This window comes from Python bivittatus, unplaced genomic scaffold, assembly GCF_059951505.1.
Source record: "Python bivittatus isolate LINGU-HERP-01145 unplaced genomic scaffold, Pbiv_v1 ctg000480_np1212, whole genome shotgun sequence".
Classification (NCBI taxonomy): domain Eukaryota; kingdom Metazoa; phylum Chordata; class Lepidosauria; order Squamata; family Pythonidae; genus Python; species Python bivittatus.
In genome coordinates, this window is record NW_028277075.1 from 11,151,566 (window position 1) to 11,172,349 (window position 20,784).

Below are 20,784 nucleotides of genomic sequence, written 5' to 3' on the forward strand. Positions count from 1 at the left end.
GATAAAGGGAATTTGCAAAAACCATGTTTTGTTTTTAATGAAAATGAAGCATTAAAGATTGTAAAATTACATTTGTTCACTTTGTAGTATTGAGATGATAGGGTTTAGTTTAGATTAGAACCCCAGTAGAGATATAAGACTGGCTGTTGACACAAAATGTTAATAGAGAAATATCCACTTTGATAAATAAAACTGCTAAATAAAAGATTTGAGGGTTTGAAATTGAATATATCATGCACAGAACATCTTTATAACTAAATCAACATTATGAAAATTGTGGAACTTCACAATTAAAATATCACCAAGTATGTTGTGTCCTATCATTTTCATTTTACATCTGTTTAATTAAATATGAGAAAGTAAACAGTTTTTTTCCCACTGTGGCAAAAAATAGCAGTTTTCAATAGCAGAATTTTATAGATGTGAGAAGCATGATTATATTAAATATTGCAAAATAAATGCACAAAATAAACTTTTGGATTGAACAAGAGATTTTTTTTAATAACTTTAGAGCTAGTTGCTATTTCATCCACTGGTGGGTTTTATTTAGCACCAATAAGACTGTAATTCTAATATTGCAAGGCAATCATAAAAATGTCTAATTCATAATTGCTGTGAGATGAAGATTCAAAAATAGCTTACCAATATTAAAAGTCACTGTGTGGCATAAAATTATGCAAATGAATATGGTTTTGCAGTCTTCTAACATTCTATACTGTATTCAGATATATCAACAACTTCCAATTATACATATTTAATAAAACTGGATAATGTCATGTAAATAAATGCATTTCAGTAGCCGCTGTTCATTAAGTACTAAACCATAATCCTCCATCAATACAGAAAAACATAGTTATCAATACTAACATGCTTATGAAGAAAAACTATTTGAAGGACAAAAAAGTTCATTGTGTTTGTTAATTAGTAAGCATATGAAGGTGTATGCTTATTTTATTTATTTATTTAAATTTATATGGGTACTCCTCTTGTCACAGTGACTCTGGGTGGTGCACAAAATGTAATGGTAACCACAATATAAAACCTTAAAACATACAATGCTAAACATATAATTCAAAACAAAAACAGCAGCCAAGAGAAAAAGCAATATAATATCAACCCACCCCCTAAGATATACACTATCCACAAAGCTCCTTAACCAAATTATTTGGAGACAAATCATTTTCACTCAAATAAGAACTAAAGTTCTTTTCTTGTGACAGTTGAGATGGCTTTAAGCCAATGCGTGCTGATGACTATGTGCATATTTAAATTTGGGTGAAGAATAAAAATGCTTTGAAGAGAAGGTTTATATATAAGGAAATAGGGTGCTTTAATGACCAAAACCATTCTGGACACTACCATGATTTCATTTATTTGTCTTCTCCTTGCCAATCTCCAACACTCTATCTAGGGAAGCTCTTGTTTTAAAGATCGAATATAGACACAACAGCCAACATAAATATATGGTCAACCACATAATTTACTAGGTTCATAGTGAAAGTTTATTGTTCTGTTTTCTAGTACAATAAACTACCAAGTTTGTACAGTATAAAATAACAATAGCCACAAAGCAACAATGCGAAGTAATGCTGACATTCTGTAAGAGTACAGCAGAGGAAATGGCTTCAGTACTGTCTTTCAATTCTACTGTACACATAAAAGCTAAGACTACTGCTTTTAACATTAAAAAAAAACTTTTTTCACATTTAGATGCAAGAGGATTTTATATAACTTGGGGGTCCTGGATATCACCAGTTAAAATGTCAAGGAACACAATGAAATAAAAGTTTCAAAAGAAAAGAATCACAAAGCTCTCTAGATGGGGAATGACATGTTCCATACCACCTTGTGAACTGCTCTCACCAAAGCAAACAGCCTGTAGAGGAAAAAAAAAAGGTTAGAGGACGAGCCAGTGTATGGGCCTAGGAAAAGTAATCATACTGCTGACAATAAACCAGTTTCCCCCCCAATTTTTGATTGTTTTGAACTGTGCTATTCTATTTCCTCCAAACTTCACACAAAGTCTGAGATTAGACACCTGACATTAACCAAATGATTAAAATAATGTCCAGATTCATCCCTACGCATTCTTTAGCTCATTCTCAAAAACATACAAAATCACAGAAGGTTCAGCTCTAACCTTAAAAGTAGAAATCTTCCATTTGCCAAATGATTCAGATGTATTTGGTGCGATTGAGGGCTCTCTCAGCAAAATGACCACTTTCATCTGTGATTTTCTCCCAATCTGTTTGTCCCACAACAAAACCAATGGCCCTTTTTCTGTCTGCATCCTTTTTTTCTTCAAGGTCTGCCCACCTTACCTACAAAACAAAAACAAAAACAAAACACTGCTTGGATAACAGTCATTTCAGGAAAGAGAAGCAGCATGTATATTACCTTGATACAATTTTACCTTTGCAGAGATTTCAGACAATTTAGAAAAGGGATTAACCACCACTTCAGTTGAGCTTCCTAATGTATTTAGAGGTGAACAAAATGTAAGTCTTAGCCATGTTTCATTTTATAATTTCAAAAATCAATGCATAATTATTTCCAAGCAATTGAAGACTGTACTTAGAAGAGTATTTAAGAACATTCCTTTATCTTGCCCTCTTTTACAAACTTCCCTACATTGAAAAATGGATGAAAAATTGAATTCCACTTTTTCAAGGAAAAAGTTTCATTTTTATTTTTCAGAACTTGCTAATTTATATTGTAAATCCAGTTTTTACTGGACAAGGAGCTACTTATTCCTTTAGAGTTAGACGTGACAGTTCAACACACCTTTAGAATTCCTCTAACAAGCTCTGAGGATACTGGTTGAGTTCCTTCTTCAGAAGCACCAAATGTGCATCTTTTTCTGAATATGTGGGAATGTTGCTAATTTTTTATCATTGGAGTTTTTGATACTCCTACTTTGGTTACTGAAGTTCAATGCTGTTATATTCAGCTTTATTCTAGATAACTGATGTTACCAATATCATATAGTAAAGGGGATGCAGATAATATTCTAACCAGTCCACTATCCAAGTATATTCCAAGCATTAGGTATAAAAGTTCAATGGTTAGCTTGATTAACTGTCTACTTTCCTCCATCCATATTATTTATCTGTAAAAACTATATTAATTAGACTATAATGAAACTGAGAATGAAACACCGAAGTAATGAGGGGCAAAAAGATGTGTTAGTGAATCTTGTTCCACTGTTCTATTGACTTTGCAACCTAGAAAGTCTGTTGGCAGGATGGATAGTCAAAAGCAGGAGAATCTCATAAATACTTTTTTATTACAATCTAAACAATTTTTGCATACTCCTTGGTAAAAAGGTGAAAAACTATTCAGAAAAGAGATAATGAGGAAATAATGAGACCATTCTCAATTGTTGAGACAACAACATAATGCTCCCTTGTCTTGATCTAGTTGCATTTAGTTGACTATTTTGGACAGGAGAGGAATGTGTATTCTACTGAAAAATAAGGTAATGCTGATCAAGGGTGGTCAGCCTACAGTCACTTTTCATAACTCTTGGAATCCTCGCTAACCATAACTGCTGAATGGTTATTGCCATCTTAAGATAAGAAATACATAAAAACTGTAGTGTAAACCCCCAATAGGTGGTTCACTGTTAAAAAACAAATTGCCTTCCCAACTCCATCTATATGTGATATGACTCAATCTACTTTTAGCTCTCAACCCCATAAAATTTTTTAAGTACAGTGGTACCTCAGGATACGAACTTAATCCGTTCCGTGACTCTGGGCGTATCCCGAGTTGGTCGTAACCCGACGCAAATTTCCCCATAGGGTTCAATGTAAATCCGGTTAATCCGTTCCGCCCTCCGAATTTGGTCACACCCCGAAGCAAATTTTCCCATAAGGTTCAATGTAATTACTGTTAATCTGTTCTGGCATCTGCGGACCACGCGTCAGGGGCAGGAAAATGGCTGGGCGCTGCGCGGTGGGAAAACGGCCGGGCGCGGCGCGAAAACAGCCGGGCGTGGTGCGGTGGGAAAACGGCCGGGCGCCGCGCAGTGGGGTGGGAAAATGGCTGCGGACCACGTGTCAGGGGCGGGAAAATGGCCGCGGACCACGTGTCAGGGGCAGAAAAATGGCCGCGGACGTGTCAGGGCGGAAAAATGACCGTACCCCGAGGCGGAGTTCGCACATCAAGGTAAATTTTTGCGGCTGGAGCTGGTCGTAACCCGAAAAGTTCGTTAGTAGAGGTGTTTGTATCCCGAGGTACCACTGTATACTGAAAAGTTGTCCTCTCCAGATATAAATGAATCATACATGAACGCAACTTTTTAGCAAAAGCACAACAGCATTCTATTAACAACATCACCACTGCAAGAGGGAAAAACCTCGTAACTATTTATCCTATCAGAACAGCCAAGTTTTAAGAGCTTTCCTAAAACCCAGCATGGCTGGGGTATTTTAAATCAAGGTGATATTTATTACCCTCTTCTTTCCAGGTTCAGAAGCCCGGGTATCATAATCATCTGGAAGCTGAAGATAATCTTCCATTCTGCTGGCAATGGCTTCCCAGTCACGTTTCCTCTTAGTACCAGTTCGCAACCCATCCAATTTGTCTGAGAACAAACACATAGCCTTATGGTTAAAGAAAAATTTGCATAGATGAACACAATACATGGGAATTTTCTTAAAGATATCACTGGCATCATATAGTGTGAAATCCACACATTAGTGGATATCTTTGTGCGTGGCATACATTCAAAGAAATGGAACACCCATTCTACCCTTTTTAAATTCAGTCTGTTATGTGCAATATATGAAGATGCATATGCATAAAGGAAAAATACTTCTTGCTTTGGATAACTAAAAGAATCCATGTATAATAGTGATATTTAAAACATTTCTGAAGACCAGTTTAGAAGTTCCATTCTATGTATTAAGCCAACACTGTGGAAAATGCATGAGATGCTCCACGAAACATTATGGAACATTATTTCAGAAAGACCACCAGACAAAGAACCTGAATGTAATGCAGAATATCAGCTAAGAAGGAATTAAATCCTGAAGCAGATTACAGTTTTCTGTCTTTGCTTCAGCAGCTGATGTAAAGTTGAAAGTTGTAGTAATTATTTGGTATGAACCAACACATTTTTCTAAAACAGTATCTTTCAAAATTTTTATTATTAAGAAGCCATTTCTACAGGCTACCTGCAAGCATATGTAAGTAAAACTGGTGCTACCCTTACACACAAATGTTTTTCTCAGTCTCACTATACTGTGAAGTAGACTGACCATTTAAAATTATTGTTATAGATATACCCATATTTAAATGCACAATAAAACATTTTAACTTTTGAATATTCTTCTAAAGGGCTATCATGGGCTATTAAAAATAGCAAATTCCATATTATGCTGTTTGCTGGATAGAGTTTTAAGTACCGTAAATGCTTATTTCTTAACAGAACAGGCAGAAGAGTGGCAGTTATGTGAACGTATTACAATGTTTCTGTATATCAGAATGGACTACATTATCTCTATTCTAATCATGTATATTGTTTTGTTATTTTTACTGGAAGAACGTCAGGCCTAAAACATTGGCAAGATTACAATAAATGGGCTACTAAACGTATTTATAATTATGTTTTAAGATTTTTTTAAAAGCCAGTTAAATATTCCACCTGTGTTTAATTTAGCAGTTAACAGAAGAATGTAATCTGGTTTTAGGACTTTAGTTTTTCTGTAACAGTAAAAATGTTTTGAAATCTATTGAACAAATTATCTTACCAAAACCAATTTCAGTTTAGAGGGCAGATTATGAGCAGCAAGAAGTAGTGTGTAAAAACCATGAAGAAGAAATATAGTCATATGCACATTTCAGGTTATATGTGATTTATAACTATATAGCAACTGCCACAAACTCGGATCACAATCCAAATAATCCTGTATACAAGCTAAAAATATTACTAATTGTGTGTTGTGTGTGATTGTGTTTGCTAAATCTTCTTGCCTTTAGGAACAGATTCAGGAAGGAAAGGCTGAATGGGAAGGAGGTTATAAAAGGCTTGCTGTACAGTTTCTTGAATACTGCTGCAACCATCAAATTGTTAACAGGCACATCTGATCAACATGGAAGAATTAATTCTTTTGTTCAACTCATACAGGAATGGTTTATGCAATATTCAACTAGAAAAAGGAGAAATAAGTTCTAAGGAACAAATCCTTCTTTGTTCTGAAAGACACCAAATTATATCTGTAGTTGAACTGTGTCTATTTCCATCAAGTTTGATTTAGTACTGAAATAATGGCAAAATTGATGCATGGAAGGAATTATTGTGTAAGTGATCAAAAGAATTGACAGCAGCACTAGATATTTTTAGTTTACATATTATTCCTTTACAAGCAAGTATGCAAAGAATTGGAAATGTACAGAAGAAGGCACTGCTCATATAACATGCTATATTATGTTACAGGCCATATTTGCAACCAATAACTTCTGGAATATGTTTATGAATCAGGAAGCTAATACTTAGTGACATTTTACTGATTTTGTTAGCGCTGAAAGTAACAGCATTTGAATCTTGGAAGAACTTTGGAACATGAACATTAACACTATATTGTCTGTGTGTGGTCAAGTTATGTAACTAAGAGGGTGGGGAGCATTTTTGTACCTTTCATCAGTTTTTAATAATACTGACCATAGTACATGTTCATATTCTCCATCTTCAATGGAAACTAGAGGTTTGTTTGTTATAGTATAGTATACTCACAAAACAAACAAACAAAAAACCTCAAAATCTTTCTGCTTCCTTTTCATTAAATTTAGAAAGACTACAGATGCTCTGAACAGGTGTTTAGGGTTGGTAATGAGCTGGATGAAAGTCAGTAAGCAGAAGTTAACAAAAATGCAGAAGCATAAGAACTCTATTAGATCAGACCAAAAGTAAAGACAGTAGCTCATTCTCACTATTACCTACTAGCAACTAGAGTCTTTTTTATTTATGGTTTATTTACTTATTTTATTTGATTTAGGTGCCACTCAACTCCAAACTGTACACAGCTGGTTAAAACTGCAGCACACTGGTTGCCAAAATATAAAAGGATGGTCTGGGTAGAATTAAATTCCCTTAACTAATCAAATACCCTGCATGTGGGTGCTATTGCAAATTGTCTTATATAATCTATATTCCCTTCATAGCGCATTCCTTTAAATCAACTTTGGGAGACTTGAATTCAGTATTCCACACCATGATAACACAGAGACTGGTTTATGTGGGGCTACATTTGGAGCCTATTCAGTAACTTCAATTAATTCAGAATGCAGCATCAAGACTGTTGCTTCATGTTTATTATAAAAATCATCTTCACACTATTTAAATAACTTCATTATACAGGTAAAACTCAAAAAATTAGAATATCGTGCAAATGTTCATTTATGTCAGTATGGCAACTCTAAAGGTGAAACCAATATATGAGATAGATGCATTACATGCAAAGCGAGATATGTCAAGCCTTACTTTGGTATAATTGTGATGATTATGGCGTACAGCTTGTGAAAACCCCAAATTCACAATCTCAGAAAATTAGAATAGTGTGAAAAGGTTCAATATTCTAGGCTCAAAGTGTCCCACTCTAATCAGCTAATGAATCCATAACACCTGCAAAGGGTTCCTGAGCCTTTAAATGGTCTCTCAGGCTGGTTCAGTAGGAATCACAAGCATGGGAAAGACTGCTGACCTGACAGTTGTGCAGAAAACCATCACTGACACCCTCCATAAGGAGGGAAAGCCCCAAAAGGTAATTGCAAAAGAAGTTGGATGTTCCCAAAGTGCTGTATCAAAGCACATCAATAGAAGGTTATGTGGAAGGGAAAAGTGTGGTAGAAGGTCCACAAGCAGCAGGGATGACCGCAGCCTGGAGAGGATTGTCAGGAAAAGGCCATTCAAAAGTGTTGGGGACTTTCACAAGGAGTGGACTGAGGCTGGAGTTAGTGCATCAAGAGCCACCACACACAGACGGATCCTGGACATGGGCTTCAAATGTCGTATTCCTCTTGTCAAGCTGCTCCTGAACAACAAACGTCAGAAGCGTCTTACCTGGGCTACAGAAAAAAAGAACTGGTCTGTTGCCCAGTGGTCCAAAGTCCTCTTTTCTGATGAGAGCAACTTTTGCATCTCATTTGGGAACCAAGGACCCAGAGTCTGGAGGAAGAATGGAGAGGCACACAATGCACGATGCTTGAAGTCCAGTGTGAAGTTTCCACAGTCTGTGTTGATTTGGGGAGCCATGTCATCTGCTGGTGTTGGTCCACTGTGCTTCATTAAGTCCAGGGTCAACGCAGCCATCTACCAGGAGATTTTGGAGCACTTCATGCTTCCTTCTGCAGACGAGCTTTATGGGGATGCTGACTTCATTTTCCAGCAGGACTTGGCACCTGCCCACACTGCCAAAAGTACCAAAACCTGGTTCAATGACCATGGGATTACTGTGCTTGATTGGCCAGCAAACTCGCCTGATCTCAACCCCATAGAGAATCTATGGGGCATTGCCAAAAGAAAGATGAGGGACATGAGACCGAACAATGCAGCGGAGCTGAAGGCCGCTATTGAAGCATCCTGGTCTTCCATAACACCTCAGCAGTGCCACAGGCTGATAGCATCCATGCCATGCTGCACTGCGGCAGTCATTCCTGCAAAAGGGGCCCAAACCAAGTACTGAGTACATATGAATGCTTATACTTTGCAGAGGTCCGATATTGTTCTATTTCCAATCCTTGTGTTATTGATGCCATGTAATATTCTAATTTTCTGAGATTGTGAATTTGGGGTTTTCATAAGCTGTACGCCATAATCATCACAATTATACCAAAGTAAGGCTTGACATATCTCGCTTTGCATGTAATGCGTCTATCTCATATATTGGTTTCACCTTTTGAGTTGTCTTCCTGACATAAATGAACATTTGCACGATATTCTAATTTTTCGAGTTTCACCTGTATATAATTTGCTTCTGGTCACTTTTCAAGAAGCTGACTTTGCACTCTAAATATGGCTCAGGATAAGGGTGGCTGAAGACTGCCTACGCCCACGCAAACTCACCCAGGTCCTAAGATCATGTTTGAAAGCTCCACTCATATACCCGGGTGAGATGGGTAGCAATCATGGACAGCCTTCTTTGTTCCAGCTTTTGCTGGCGTTTTTTACTGCTTGTTTTCACTAAAGCTCATGTAGGTTAAAATGATTTTACTTTCTTCCCATGCGGTTGGTTTTATTTTGGCATTAAACTATTTACTGTTCATTTTGATTATACGGTAAAGCTACCACAAATTACAACGATGAAGTGAATTATAAATATTTTAAACAAATAATTTCAGGACCTTTTCTTATTTTAAAAATATTATTGCAGAAAGTAACTCAAGTTCAGTTCTTAAGAGATTATATGTCTATTTAGAACAATCCATGAAAATGTCACAGCACTGGAAGTATGAAGTAAACTCTTATGATGCATGAACATTTATATAGAGGTTCACCATTTGTAGCATACACCACAGAGTTACCAAGGAACGTTTCCATAATATGATAGAAAGCCACATTACTAATTCTCTGCTTGTGAATATTTGAGTGTATTTTATTTGATCAAACTATGTTAAGGTCTCTCATTTTTATATCTCATATAATGCCACCAGCACTCTTTGCCACCAACCTTTGCTTAAAATGTTTTAATTTATCTTAGAAGAAGAAAAGCGTATGGATGATGGAATCACTAGGAAACTAAGTCATGCAACAGGAAGATAATGTAGCCTCCAGGGTAAGGAGGGGGATAGAAAGTTCTGACTGAACATGCAAAGAATTTCAGATAATGTACCTGGATATAAAAATTAAGGGAAAACTCAGTAAGTACTATGTTAGATATTGAACAATTCCTTAATTGTGGCAAAACATGTACACTATAGACATATAATAAATGACTGACTGGTGAATTAATCAAAATATTATTTTATATGGTATAAAAAGTACAAAATCATGATATTAAGCCACTGGCTTCACAGTAAGTTTTAAATTCAATAAATGCACATACCTGCTTTAATCAAACTTTTTTCAATTACTCAGCACTCTATTGTGGCCCTCCTTGCTGAGCACAAGTCACATATTAGAAAGTCATGATGGTGAATATTTTTTGACATTTTAATTGTTCATCAACAGAACAGATGTGAGATATAATAAAGAACTTTTTTATACAAATCCTTCAGAAATGAAGAGTTTTCTTCAAGTTGCTCCCCGCAGTGTAAAAGTTTGTAAAAACATTAAACGAACAGATCTATATTAAATGCAAGCTATATTAATTGCCAGTGTGCTTCTTGGTCCAATTCAAGGTGCTGTTTTTGACCTTTAAAGCCCTTCATGGCATGGGACAAGGTTATTTGAGGGACTACCCCTTCCTGATTACATCTGCCCATTCCATCAGGTCTGGCAGAAGAGGTATGTTGTGGGTCCCATCTGCTAAGAAGCTACATCTGGTGAGAGCCAGGACACAAGCCTTTTCTGCTGTGGCAGTCCTCTCTGGAACATCATCCCCCCCGCCCTGAGGTGAGGTTGGCCCCATCCCTACTAACTTTCCATAAGTCCCTCAAGACTTGGTTGTGTCAGCAGGCCTGAGGATCCCAAGGGAATAGTCAGTTGATGAGGTGGCTCCATTGTTGTTAATATCTGATGCTCTCTCCTTGCCATCATAATATTGATTTTTTAAACTGTCATTTGTTTTTATATTACTGTTTTATAGTTTTTTATTGTATGCCACCCAGTCATGTTTTTTGACATGGGCAGCCATATAAATATGATAAATACCCTCCCCCCCATGGAGACGACATAAATTGTTTCTTTTAATTTATGTTGGACAGACTCAATGGAACCTAAAGTATGTCTTTTAAAGTATAGCTTATTTGATAGGATACCAAATGAATCATTCCTAATGCTGAATTTGCCTTAAATGCTTTAATCCTCTGGAAATCAAAGCATTTGGAAGGGAATATTCTATTGGTACCTTGTTCTATAAAGCTTCCAAAACTATTGAGATACTTCTACCATTGAGTTAACTCAATACGCTACAGAAACTGAAGTGTATCCAAAATTCCTTGATGTCTCTGCATGTGACATTGCTCATCATTATTACCAGCTGTAGTCCAGACGCATTTGAAAGTATCAAACTGGGGAGAGCTACTATATTATTTTTTATTCTTGCCATGAATATTCCAGAACAACAAGGTGCTAATAAGAGACATTTCTGTGTTCAAACTATCTTCTTTTTGAATAAGATCTATTCTTATTATTTCTATTAGAAACATTCTACTCTTCAAAGGTCTTTCAATAAATCAACAGCTATAACTATTTAAAAATCAAAAAGCACATACTTACGCTGGTCAGTCAAATAACCGTTTTAAAGCAATGGCTTCCAAGAAAAGAACATAGGAAATTGCTTAAATGAAAATAAGAAAGAAAAGATATAAAATCTAGTCTTCCTATTTCTTTTCTCTGAGAAGCACTGGAGATCCATTAAATTATAGAATGTACTCATACACAGCAATGTTGTAGAGTTAGTTCTATTAACAAGGCTTTGAAATGATACCCACATATGTTGCCCCCAATCATGCCAAAGCAAGGCATAACATTGAACAATGTATGTCAGCCTAATCAGAGTTTAACTTATAAATATAATGTTCTAAAGAAGGGCATATATAATGTTTGTCAGCTCTGTAGGAAATACTAAGCCACCACAAATAATTCCCTTTACTCACCACTCATTTATTTGAATATCAGTATATAAGCAACTGCATCGCAAAAGTGTATCAAATAACTGTAAGTTAAAGAATCTGATTATTATAGCACTGCAACTACAGAAGATAAAAGGATATTACACTGCTCAGAGGCAGCTGTATCATCAAAAATGTCAAACTCATTTTGGCTCAAGCATGTGTTCAGACCATGAAACTACAGTTGTGTAAATATGAGAGGGTTTTTTTTGTTAACAAAAGAAATTAAATACCCACCTAATTTTGCTTCAGAAGTATCCATCTCCCATTTGCTTTTCGGAATGTAACCCTAAATCATATACAGAAAGAAGCTCGAAGGATTAGAGAGAGATACAGAAGGCATATAACATATTTTAATCTGCAACAGAATTATACTGCAAACATTTTCTTAAGACACTCAACCTGAACTGTAAACTTGATTTGAAATTGTAAAATGTTGCAATATGAAAATGTTCATATTTACTCTGCATCCAGTACAAGAGTGTATCTCACAATAAGAGTGTATCTTACAATAATTTCACAATAAGAGTGTATCTCACAATAATAAGGTATGATATATCTCTCAGTGTGGTGTGTGTTTGCTATCCAGAAGACAGACTTTCAGATGTATTGGTCAGGATTCATGCCTATGCATCAGGGATTTCCACGTATCATTTTATAATAGTATCTTCACAGGTCATCTCAATGCCACAACTTTCTATATGGAAACATAGTGTAGGATGAAGGCTTCAGCAGCCCAGTATATGAATGTCTCTGATGGTTATTTGATTTTTCTTTCTAGGGACTCTTCCCTAGTTTGTTTAAAAAAAGTATTCTGAAATTGCTATTTTTTCCAGTAGTACAGGTTTTGCCCTCATTAGCATTTGTTAAGAATCAGAAAAGAATTTAATATTCACAAAAAGCATGTATTATTGAATGCAAGAACTGATTGAGAAAACCCAGTTAAATCCAGTTGAAATGACAGAAAATATTTATTGATGGAAATCTCACTTTTTTAGTTATCAAAAATATGTAACACATTAACTTCAGCAAAGTCTGATTCTGACCCAGCAGAATACATAACGAAGCAGGCAGGACACCACAAGTAACCCACTTTTTCAAAAAGATGAAATTTCACCCATCAGCTATTTAGAGATTAGATCCAAATCTTGCTTCTCCTTCTGAACAGCTGATGGCATGGTTTCACCTCTTTTGCCCATTGAACCTTGGCTTCTGGACCGAAAAGCAATACAGCAAGGGCAGCATGTGTGTGTGCAGGTCTCCTCATCCAACCAGGGACGTGCACTTATGTCTCCTAGTTAAATTAGGGCGCAAGACTGAAAATTATAACCCAATACCTCAGTCATTGTTTAATACATTTTATACAACACAACTTGTTTCAAGTTGATTTAAAGTAACATTTTACATAATCCATATAAATAGAAATATTGTTGCTTGATGGACTACCTGATTTAGAAATAGGTTATGCTAACTATTTGGAAGGCAGACTGCAGCTCTTAGGTGCTGCTTGATCTGAAGCCACATCTAACTGCAAGAAGTATGAACACTTTTTAGCAGCTTAGACTGGTACACCAGCAGCACTGTTTTCTGAAACTGTATGCTCATGTTCTACGAACCTCCACACTCCACTTCTTTAATATGCTGCTCTTGAAAAAATGTCTGGAAACGCTGAGGTAAAAGTTGCTGGCCCAGTAAAGCACATTATTCTGGAATTGGTTAATTTGTACTGGCTATTTGTTGGTTTCTGGTTCAGATCAAAATGCTGATTCTTATCTGTAAAGCCCACATAGCCTTAAGGCCCTAAACAGCTTTAAGAAGAAATCTGTCCTGTATACATACCACCAGATCATGTTCTTTTTGCTCTCAATAGCTGAAGTTTGGAAGTTGTCTAAGAGAAGCAGGTTATATTTACTACTGGTAGCAGCAGTATGGAATATCTTAATACTTAATCACTTTAGGTGAAATGATTATGCTGCCCATTTGTTTTTTCCCTGGTATTCATTATTCCATAATCATTGAATAACTTGGTATTCCAGTTAGTCATTGTTGGTTTCTGAGATTCCACTGAAATGGCTGTTACTTACATTTGTTCTCCTATATTGTACTTTGGAGGTGGGTGTTCATATTGGTAATTGTTTGAGTTATTTAGTTATTTATATTTTCAACCCATTTACATTATTTACTCCATGAAAAGCAATTATATCAATTCAGCATTTTTTCCTTTTCCCCTTTCCCTTTTATGAGAATGCATTCATTTGCAAGAATAAAATCCTAAAGAAAAATTACATGTTGGAAATTTCTTGATGAAAAGCAGACAATGGAAAAACAGTACAGAAAAGGTGCTTATTTTTCACCTCTGTACTGCCATTTTCACACCTTTATCCTCACCATCCTTCATCCCAACACACCCCTTTCTTAAGAGAAAAGCAAGGCAAGGGGAAGTTATATAGAATTCCATGAAATGTGACATTTGCACTTTACTTCTGTGGCAGAATATTATACAGACTATTCTTGTATACCAGAAGGATACTAGTGTTTTTATACTGTCGTAATATAACATTAATTTAAAATGAATGAACTCAGTATCTTATTCATGTTTCATGAAGTACTATTTTAAATGGTTTTTCTTTTGAACATTGTTATACTGTGTGATACAAATATCCAATAATTACAAGCAGTTTATTAAATCAGCTAATACAATGACAGGAAGATATGCTGTTGAACATACAGTATATCTTGCAGCACATGTCCTTCTAATATCCTGATACTTTTAAGAGAAATACTGGTAGTAAACAAATACTTTTAAGTATAAAGCAGTTATCCATTACACACTTCTAGCTGCAATTTCATATACTTGGGAGTAATTCTGGGTACAAATGCAGAGAATTTGGCTGAGTCTTTTTAATGGATTAATGCATATATGGAAGGCATCATTTTGGGAAAGTTGCTTTATCTCATAAATACTCATTACTTTCAGCAAGAAAAGTTTGTTGTAAAGTAAACCAATGGCTAGTTAGCAGGCTATGTTCAAGTACAAAGACAGATCTTTGGATGGAGTTCAAAAATATATTTACTTTGAGTGTACTGTTTTCTAGTGTTCTGCTTTTCCTTCGTATATTTGGTTTTCTTGATCACATTTGTCTTCTAAAAAGAATCAGTACAATTCAGAAGGAATAAAATCAGTAGCATCCACTCTCAAGAGGGGAGATATATGATGATAACATAAAAATGTTAAGAACTTGAAATGCAGAATGCACAAGAATGGAAACACTTGTATCACTGGTCTAATTAAAAGAAGTATTGCATGTTATTTTTATTTAATCAAAAAGGCTCATGTTGCTAATCTTTAAATTTCATTTACCTGAATGGTGATGGTCACCAACCTTGAAGACTTTAAGAGAAAATTTCAACAGGATATAGCCATGGCTGTTAATAGCCACCTCCAGAATCAAAGACTGTATTTCTCTGACCAATGACTGGAAAAAAGCAGTGACAAAGGGCTATGCTCTGTGGGCTTTCCATAGCTCTGTGGGCTTTCCATCTGCTTGATTACTACAGGAACCAGGACACTGGATTAAAGATTTTGGTGTGATCCAGCAGAGTTCTTCATATGATGTAATCTTAATTCTTATGAAAAAAAAATCTACTATAAGAAAATCTAGACAGATAAAGAGAAGTTACTAGAGAGGGCAGGTAACTCTTGTCAACTCAGAAGAAATGGCTTGAAACTCCTTTCACAGTGAAATTTGTGCCCAATTTTGGGGTTGATCATCAGAATCCTGGAGAAAAGGTTTTAATTTCTAAAATCAAAATGTTTAGCAATCTGTGAGGCTTTTTAAAAAAAAGGTACAAAGGGAAGAATTGATACAATAAAGGGATTGTGCTTTGGGAAATCTTAGCGATCAAAGCTGAGATCCACTGGTCTCTTACCAGTTGACCAGAAAAGAACCTTACAGCAAGTGCAGATTCTATTTCTAGTTCAAAAGGTAGGAGAGCAGCCAACTATTGGATGCATAGCAACAGTAACTTTGGTTCAGAATGGACAATCCTTTTAGGGATATACTGTGTCTGAAGCAATCTACTGCAAGACCCAGACCTCAGTGAGTATGGAGCAAAATCATCTTATAAAGAATTCATCTTCTTAGAAGACTGGAACAGCATAATAGAAGCTATGTTTTATAACAAAGTCTCTATGACGTGACGAAGTGGCTCCAGTAATAGCAGTGAAAACTCCAAAACGTTAACATATGAACGCAGAATCAGGATAAAGATCTCATAATGTTCTAACCAAAAACTGAATGAGAAGTCAGGCTATGAAAATCTTTCCAGTAAGATTGATTTATTGTTGTCCTTTGCATGGGGAAAAGGTTAATTCAAGCTGATCCTTCTTTAGCAAAATTGTAAGTAAAGGTATTTTGCTAGCAAGCTTGTTGTCTGACCATCAGTTTAATATGCTGAAGATATTTCAGGAGTAATCTAGACAAGTTGTCATTCAGTTCTTCACTGGATCACCAGATAGCTCCTAGAACATTCCAGAAATGCTACATACTTGTACATTTCCTCAACAAAAAATTATTTTCATAATACCTGCTTTCCTCCAGGATATCTACTCTTTATAGTAAATATTCATGCAAGAATTAATAGAAATGCTATGGAATATGCCAGTTCCCTGAGGAAGACAACATTATACAAGATATGAGGAAGATCTACACATTTTCTCAATCAATCTGAAGACATGGAACTGCATAATTTTAAGCTTGGGTCCCCAGTAATTACATGAAATGTTTTTGATGTCCTTCCAAGGTAAAGAGTAAATGTTGTGTCCAGAACATTTAAAATCATGTATCTAGGTGTGTAGAGTTGGAGTATATTATTTGAACATTTCACATGCACATCCATTTTCAAAATTTCAAGTTCCCTGTCACCGAGAAGCTTATCTAATAAGCACCATCTTGGTGCAATGATTTTGTAGTAAGATAAATAACATATACTAATACATTAGCATTTAACGATGAAAGTACCTAAATAAAAATAGGTGATTCTATAATGTGGAAACAGTAATGATATAAATATGCAATCTACAAAGAATTGGGCATTCGCTATGCACCCTTCACAGTTTAATTGTTTAAAATGGTGACAGATGATCTTGGTGGTGTTCTGCAAAAATAATTACAAATAAATTTTATTTGTAGAAATTATTGTAAATGTTGTATTCTTTCTAAAAATTATATTTGAAAATAACAGCAAATCTTACCAACTTAAAACAAATCAGTAGCAGGCATCTGAAAAAGGTGATGTCCAAGTAAATTGCGAAGAAATAAGAATGTTGTGTTTCCTTGTGTATGTGTGTGAGAAGCACCGTGATAATATTAAAGGTAAAAGATACATAGTTAACTTTCCTTTTTTTCTTAGTAATTTTTTCAGACTTTAATTTCCATTAACTGAAGAAACATCAAGATATCAGTTTATTTTGTGCTGGTAGATGCCCTGAGACCAAATGTTATTGATTAGTACTGAGAAATATTTTGTCATCTCCAGCTAATGGTGCTCATTTGCCAAAGAGTTTATTTCATTACATCCAAATGAATTCTTTGGATGGGGGTGGGGGATTCATTCAGAGCTGTTATATCTGTATGTATGTGTACACGTGTGCATGTACACATACACAAACACACAAATGAAGTAGTGAGAGGAGATAAATTTATGCCGTCAACATGAAACAACAGAATCATCCCAGGTCTGATTGGTCACATTATCCTCACCAAATGGTATAAATACGAAGAAGTTCAAGGAGGACAACTGAAAGCATCTATTTGGACTTCACAGTGTTTTGGATAAATGTGTTTCATTTTGACAATAGATAGATAAACTTATTTCCATAATAGGAATTCATCAGTTATTTTCTGATACCTTTGTATACACAATTCTTCTTGATGAACCATCTAACAATTCAGTTGGTATCCTGGTAGGATCCAACCATTACCATTACCATTACCATTTGAATCAATGCCAGACAGAATACTTATTTTCCTGGAGAATTGGTTCAAAAAAGTGAAATCAAGAAATGTCAAACAGATATGTGTGAGTGGACAGAGGAGGTGCTAGAATTTCCTTGATAGCTCTTACATCCAAGAAATAAGCAATGGCATCAAAAACCTTGATGACTTTTGCTTGACTTGGTTGGAAGAGGGAGAACAAACCTACCTTATGGAATATTAGCTAGTTCTAGAGTACAATCCAGTTGCACTCTATCAAAGGGATAGATGTTAGTTGTGAACTCCCATATATGGTTGAAGAGCTGTAATAAACCTACCCCTCAGTGGCAATTATCCACTTTTTTCTGACTTTATCCTGCCCTTCAGACAGAAGGGCATCAATGCGAATGACTGCCAATTTGTTGACCAAGTAGGCTTGGATCTTCTAGCCTCCTTGAAGCTGTAAAAGTTGCATTTTGATCATCAGTAGTAGGATTTCCCTTTCCCCCCCACTCCACAAGTATCTATTGAACTATTTCTCTAGAAGTTGGCTGCCGCTGGATTTTAGCCATATAGTTCTTCAGGTTATCACAACAGTTAACATGAGCCAGATAGAAAACTGTATTCAGGTATACCTAAATACATTTATTCATGCCCTTGCAAGAAGCACTTGTGACTGGTATCAGTGTAATTCTTTTCCCTGCCTGCAAACATTTACTGCAGCCTCTAACAAGATGAAACAGATCCTCCCACAAAGCAGAAATGGTGTAGCTTCAACCAAACCTACGTGGTGAAAGTCATTTGGATTGTGGCAACAAGTAAATGTAATAAATAAAATAAAAACAACTACCATTCTCAAAACAGTCTTCAAGCCAAAAAGGATGCCAGAAAGAGTAAAAGGATCATGTATAGTAATTTAGAATTGGTGGAAGGATTATGAGCAGCTTTTAAAACAAGCTATTGACAGGTACAACGCTGAGCACCGACACAAGAAAGGTCTGAATTGCCTTTTTCCCTTTGAATGTGAATTGCTGCCCAACTCTAGAGAGAATGAATTAGCCTTTTGCTCTCTTTTCATATGAATAAGCATACTATACAAATTCCTCAGCTTAACATTCTGTGCATGAATTCCTGTGAATAAGCTTCACTGAACATAATGGGAGACAATTTCTTTTCCAGATTGTAACTTCCATTAATAGAAAACAGAATGTTGACCCTAATACTCAAGACTTAAATATTCCTACGGAATTCTTAAATACTAATTTATATATTCAGTGCTTTTAAAATGATAGAAATGGCAGCAGTGAAGGGGGAAATGGTTGTGAGGAAGCAAATTGAATTTTAGCAAGTACAAAATGTTAGGTACTGTAATAAAAAAAATGTTGCAGGGGCATTTCCTACCAGTTCACTCTCTTCTTCTTCTGCATCTTTTTTGTTTTCTTCTTTCTGGTCTTCAATGTTTGCATCAAAGTCTTCCATCTCCACCTAAGTCAATATATAATAGTTGGATTATACCACTGGAAATATGTTTTGGCATTACCTACTTAAGAGAGAAGAGCAGCAGAGACTATAAATGCAAAATAACACACAAAACCTTTCTGAGAATTCACTTAAATAGTTACATATTTCACAGGTAAAATTTCTATTTTCTACAGAGCTATTCTATATTTAAAATCTTATTTCAATGTATATTACATTATTATTCTATCAATTTTCACACACCTCTTCTAAATAGCACCAATATGAATAAGCATTATTATATCTGATGTTATTACAATCAGACATGCATACATACATACATACATATATACATGTACATATACATACATACATATATATAAACACAGCTCATGCAGTAGGATTTCCTCCAGAAAAGATATGCACCATGAACATGGATGAATTACATTCTGCCAGTGAATGGATACCATTAGATGCAATCCACTGGTAATGGCCATTCTTATGCTTTAGTACAGTACTACATCACTTATGAAGACTTCACCAAAGAAGTATCTTTAGATACATTGCATAGGGTTAGCGTAGAGATTTGTATTTTATGAAGTTTATTCAGAAAATGCATTTTTTGATAGCATATTCAGTGTATATGTCCATGAGAGTGAAGCCTATAACTCATAGGTGTCATGTATCTTCCAAACTTCTAATTTTTAAAAGCACATTTTATTAAATAATAACTCAATCTGAAATCACTGTGTATTAGCACATAATTTCTACCTCTGTAGGTATAATTCGTAGATTTTCTTTACCAATTTGGATAAGTTAGCTTTTTGCAAATCTCACCTCTTCAATAGCAGCATCTTGTAATAAAGACCGAATATCTAAACGTATCATGTGGCGGGGTGCTGTTTCCCAATGATCAGCCATCTGAAAATGAAAAATAAAAACTGAAAAAAAATCTACAATGTTTATGTAGAAGAACACACAGTTCTTACCTAGGAATACATGCTATCCAAGTATGGCTTGATTAGAATAATGAAGTAAGATATATATCTAATCCTATGTTTTCAGATTAAAAATGTTGGTAATAGCTTAGTTATAGCATAATATATGTTATATTAATAAGTACTTCCAAATAAGATCTGGCCCAAATGATAAAGGAACAAAAGAAGGAAAATTAACAGAAAAACTGGCTACTGAAAAAAATTCAACATATATAAAATAATTTTAAAATTCTTAAACCAGGCTTGTTCTACCACTTCCCCCAGGACACAACATTTTTAATACTGTAATGTTGGAGAAATCTATTTACAAAGTTACCTTATTGATTTCTTTGAGCTTACGTCCATGGACATTTCTCTTGCAACAAGTTTGGTTGTCTGCAGTTATTTCAGCTAAGTAAACCTAAAATATAAGAAAAAGAGGGAATGTGTTTGAAAACATGTGGCAGAAGTATTTTTCAGTATATGTTTTATGACCTGAACAAGTATGTGCCAATAAGATGTAAAAAAAAAAAACAAGGAATGGAAGCATAATCACTGTCTGGATCAATTTATTTATTTACTTACATTTAAAACATTTG

The 20,784-nt window shown here is 35.3% G+C and overlaps 1 protein-coding gene across 2 annotated transcripts in view; it reads right to left on the bottom strand.

Moving 5' to 3' along the window:
• Positions 1–485: 485 nt before the first annotated feature.
• YLPM1 (YLP motif containing 1) overlaps positions 486–20,784 on the bottom strand; it is a 55,088-nt gene continuing 34,789 nt past the window's right edge. The window contains exons 15-21 of one of the 2 annotated variants that reach the window (XM_007425434.4): positions 20,523–20,606; positions 20,046–20,129; positions 19,152–19,235; positions 12,013–12,064; positions 4,458–4,588; positions 2,141–2,321; positions 486–1,876 (exon numbers count right to left, since the gene is read on the bottom strand). In XM_007425434.4, the coding sequence (XP_007425496.2) occupies positions 2,175–2,321; positions 4,458–4,588; positions 12,013–12,064; positions 19,152–19,235; positions 20,046–20,129; positions 20,523–20,606 (582 nt within the window). In that variant the 3' untranslated portion in view covers positions 486–1,876; positions 2,141–2,174. Of the gene's footprint in view, positions 1,877–2,140; positions 2,322–4,457; positions 4,589–12,012; positions 12,065–19,151; positions 19,236–20,045; positions 20,130–20,522; positions 20,607–20,784 lie in introns of those variants that run through there. The other variant, XM_007425435.4, reaches the window with a different exon arrangement.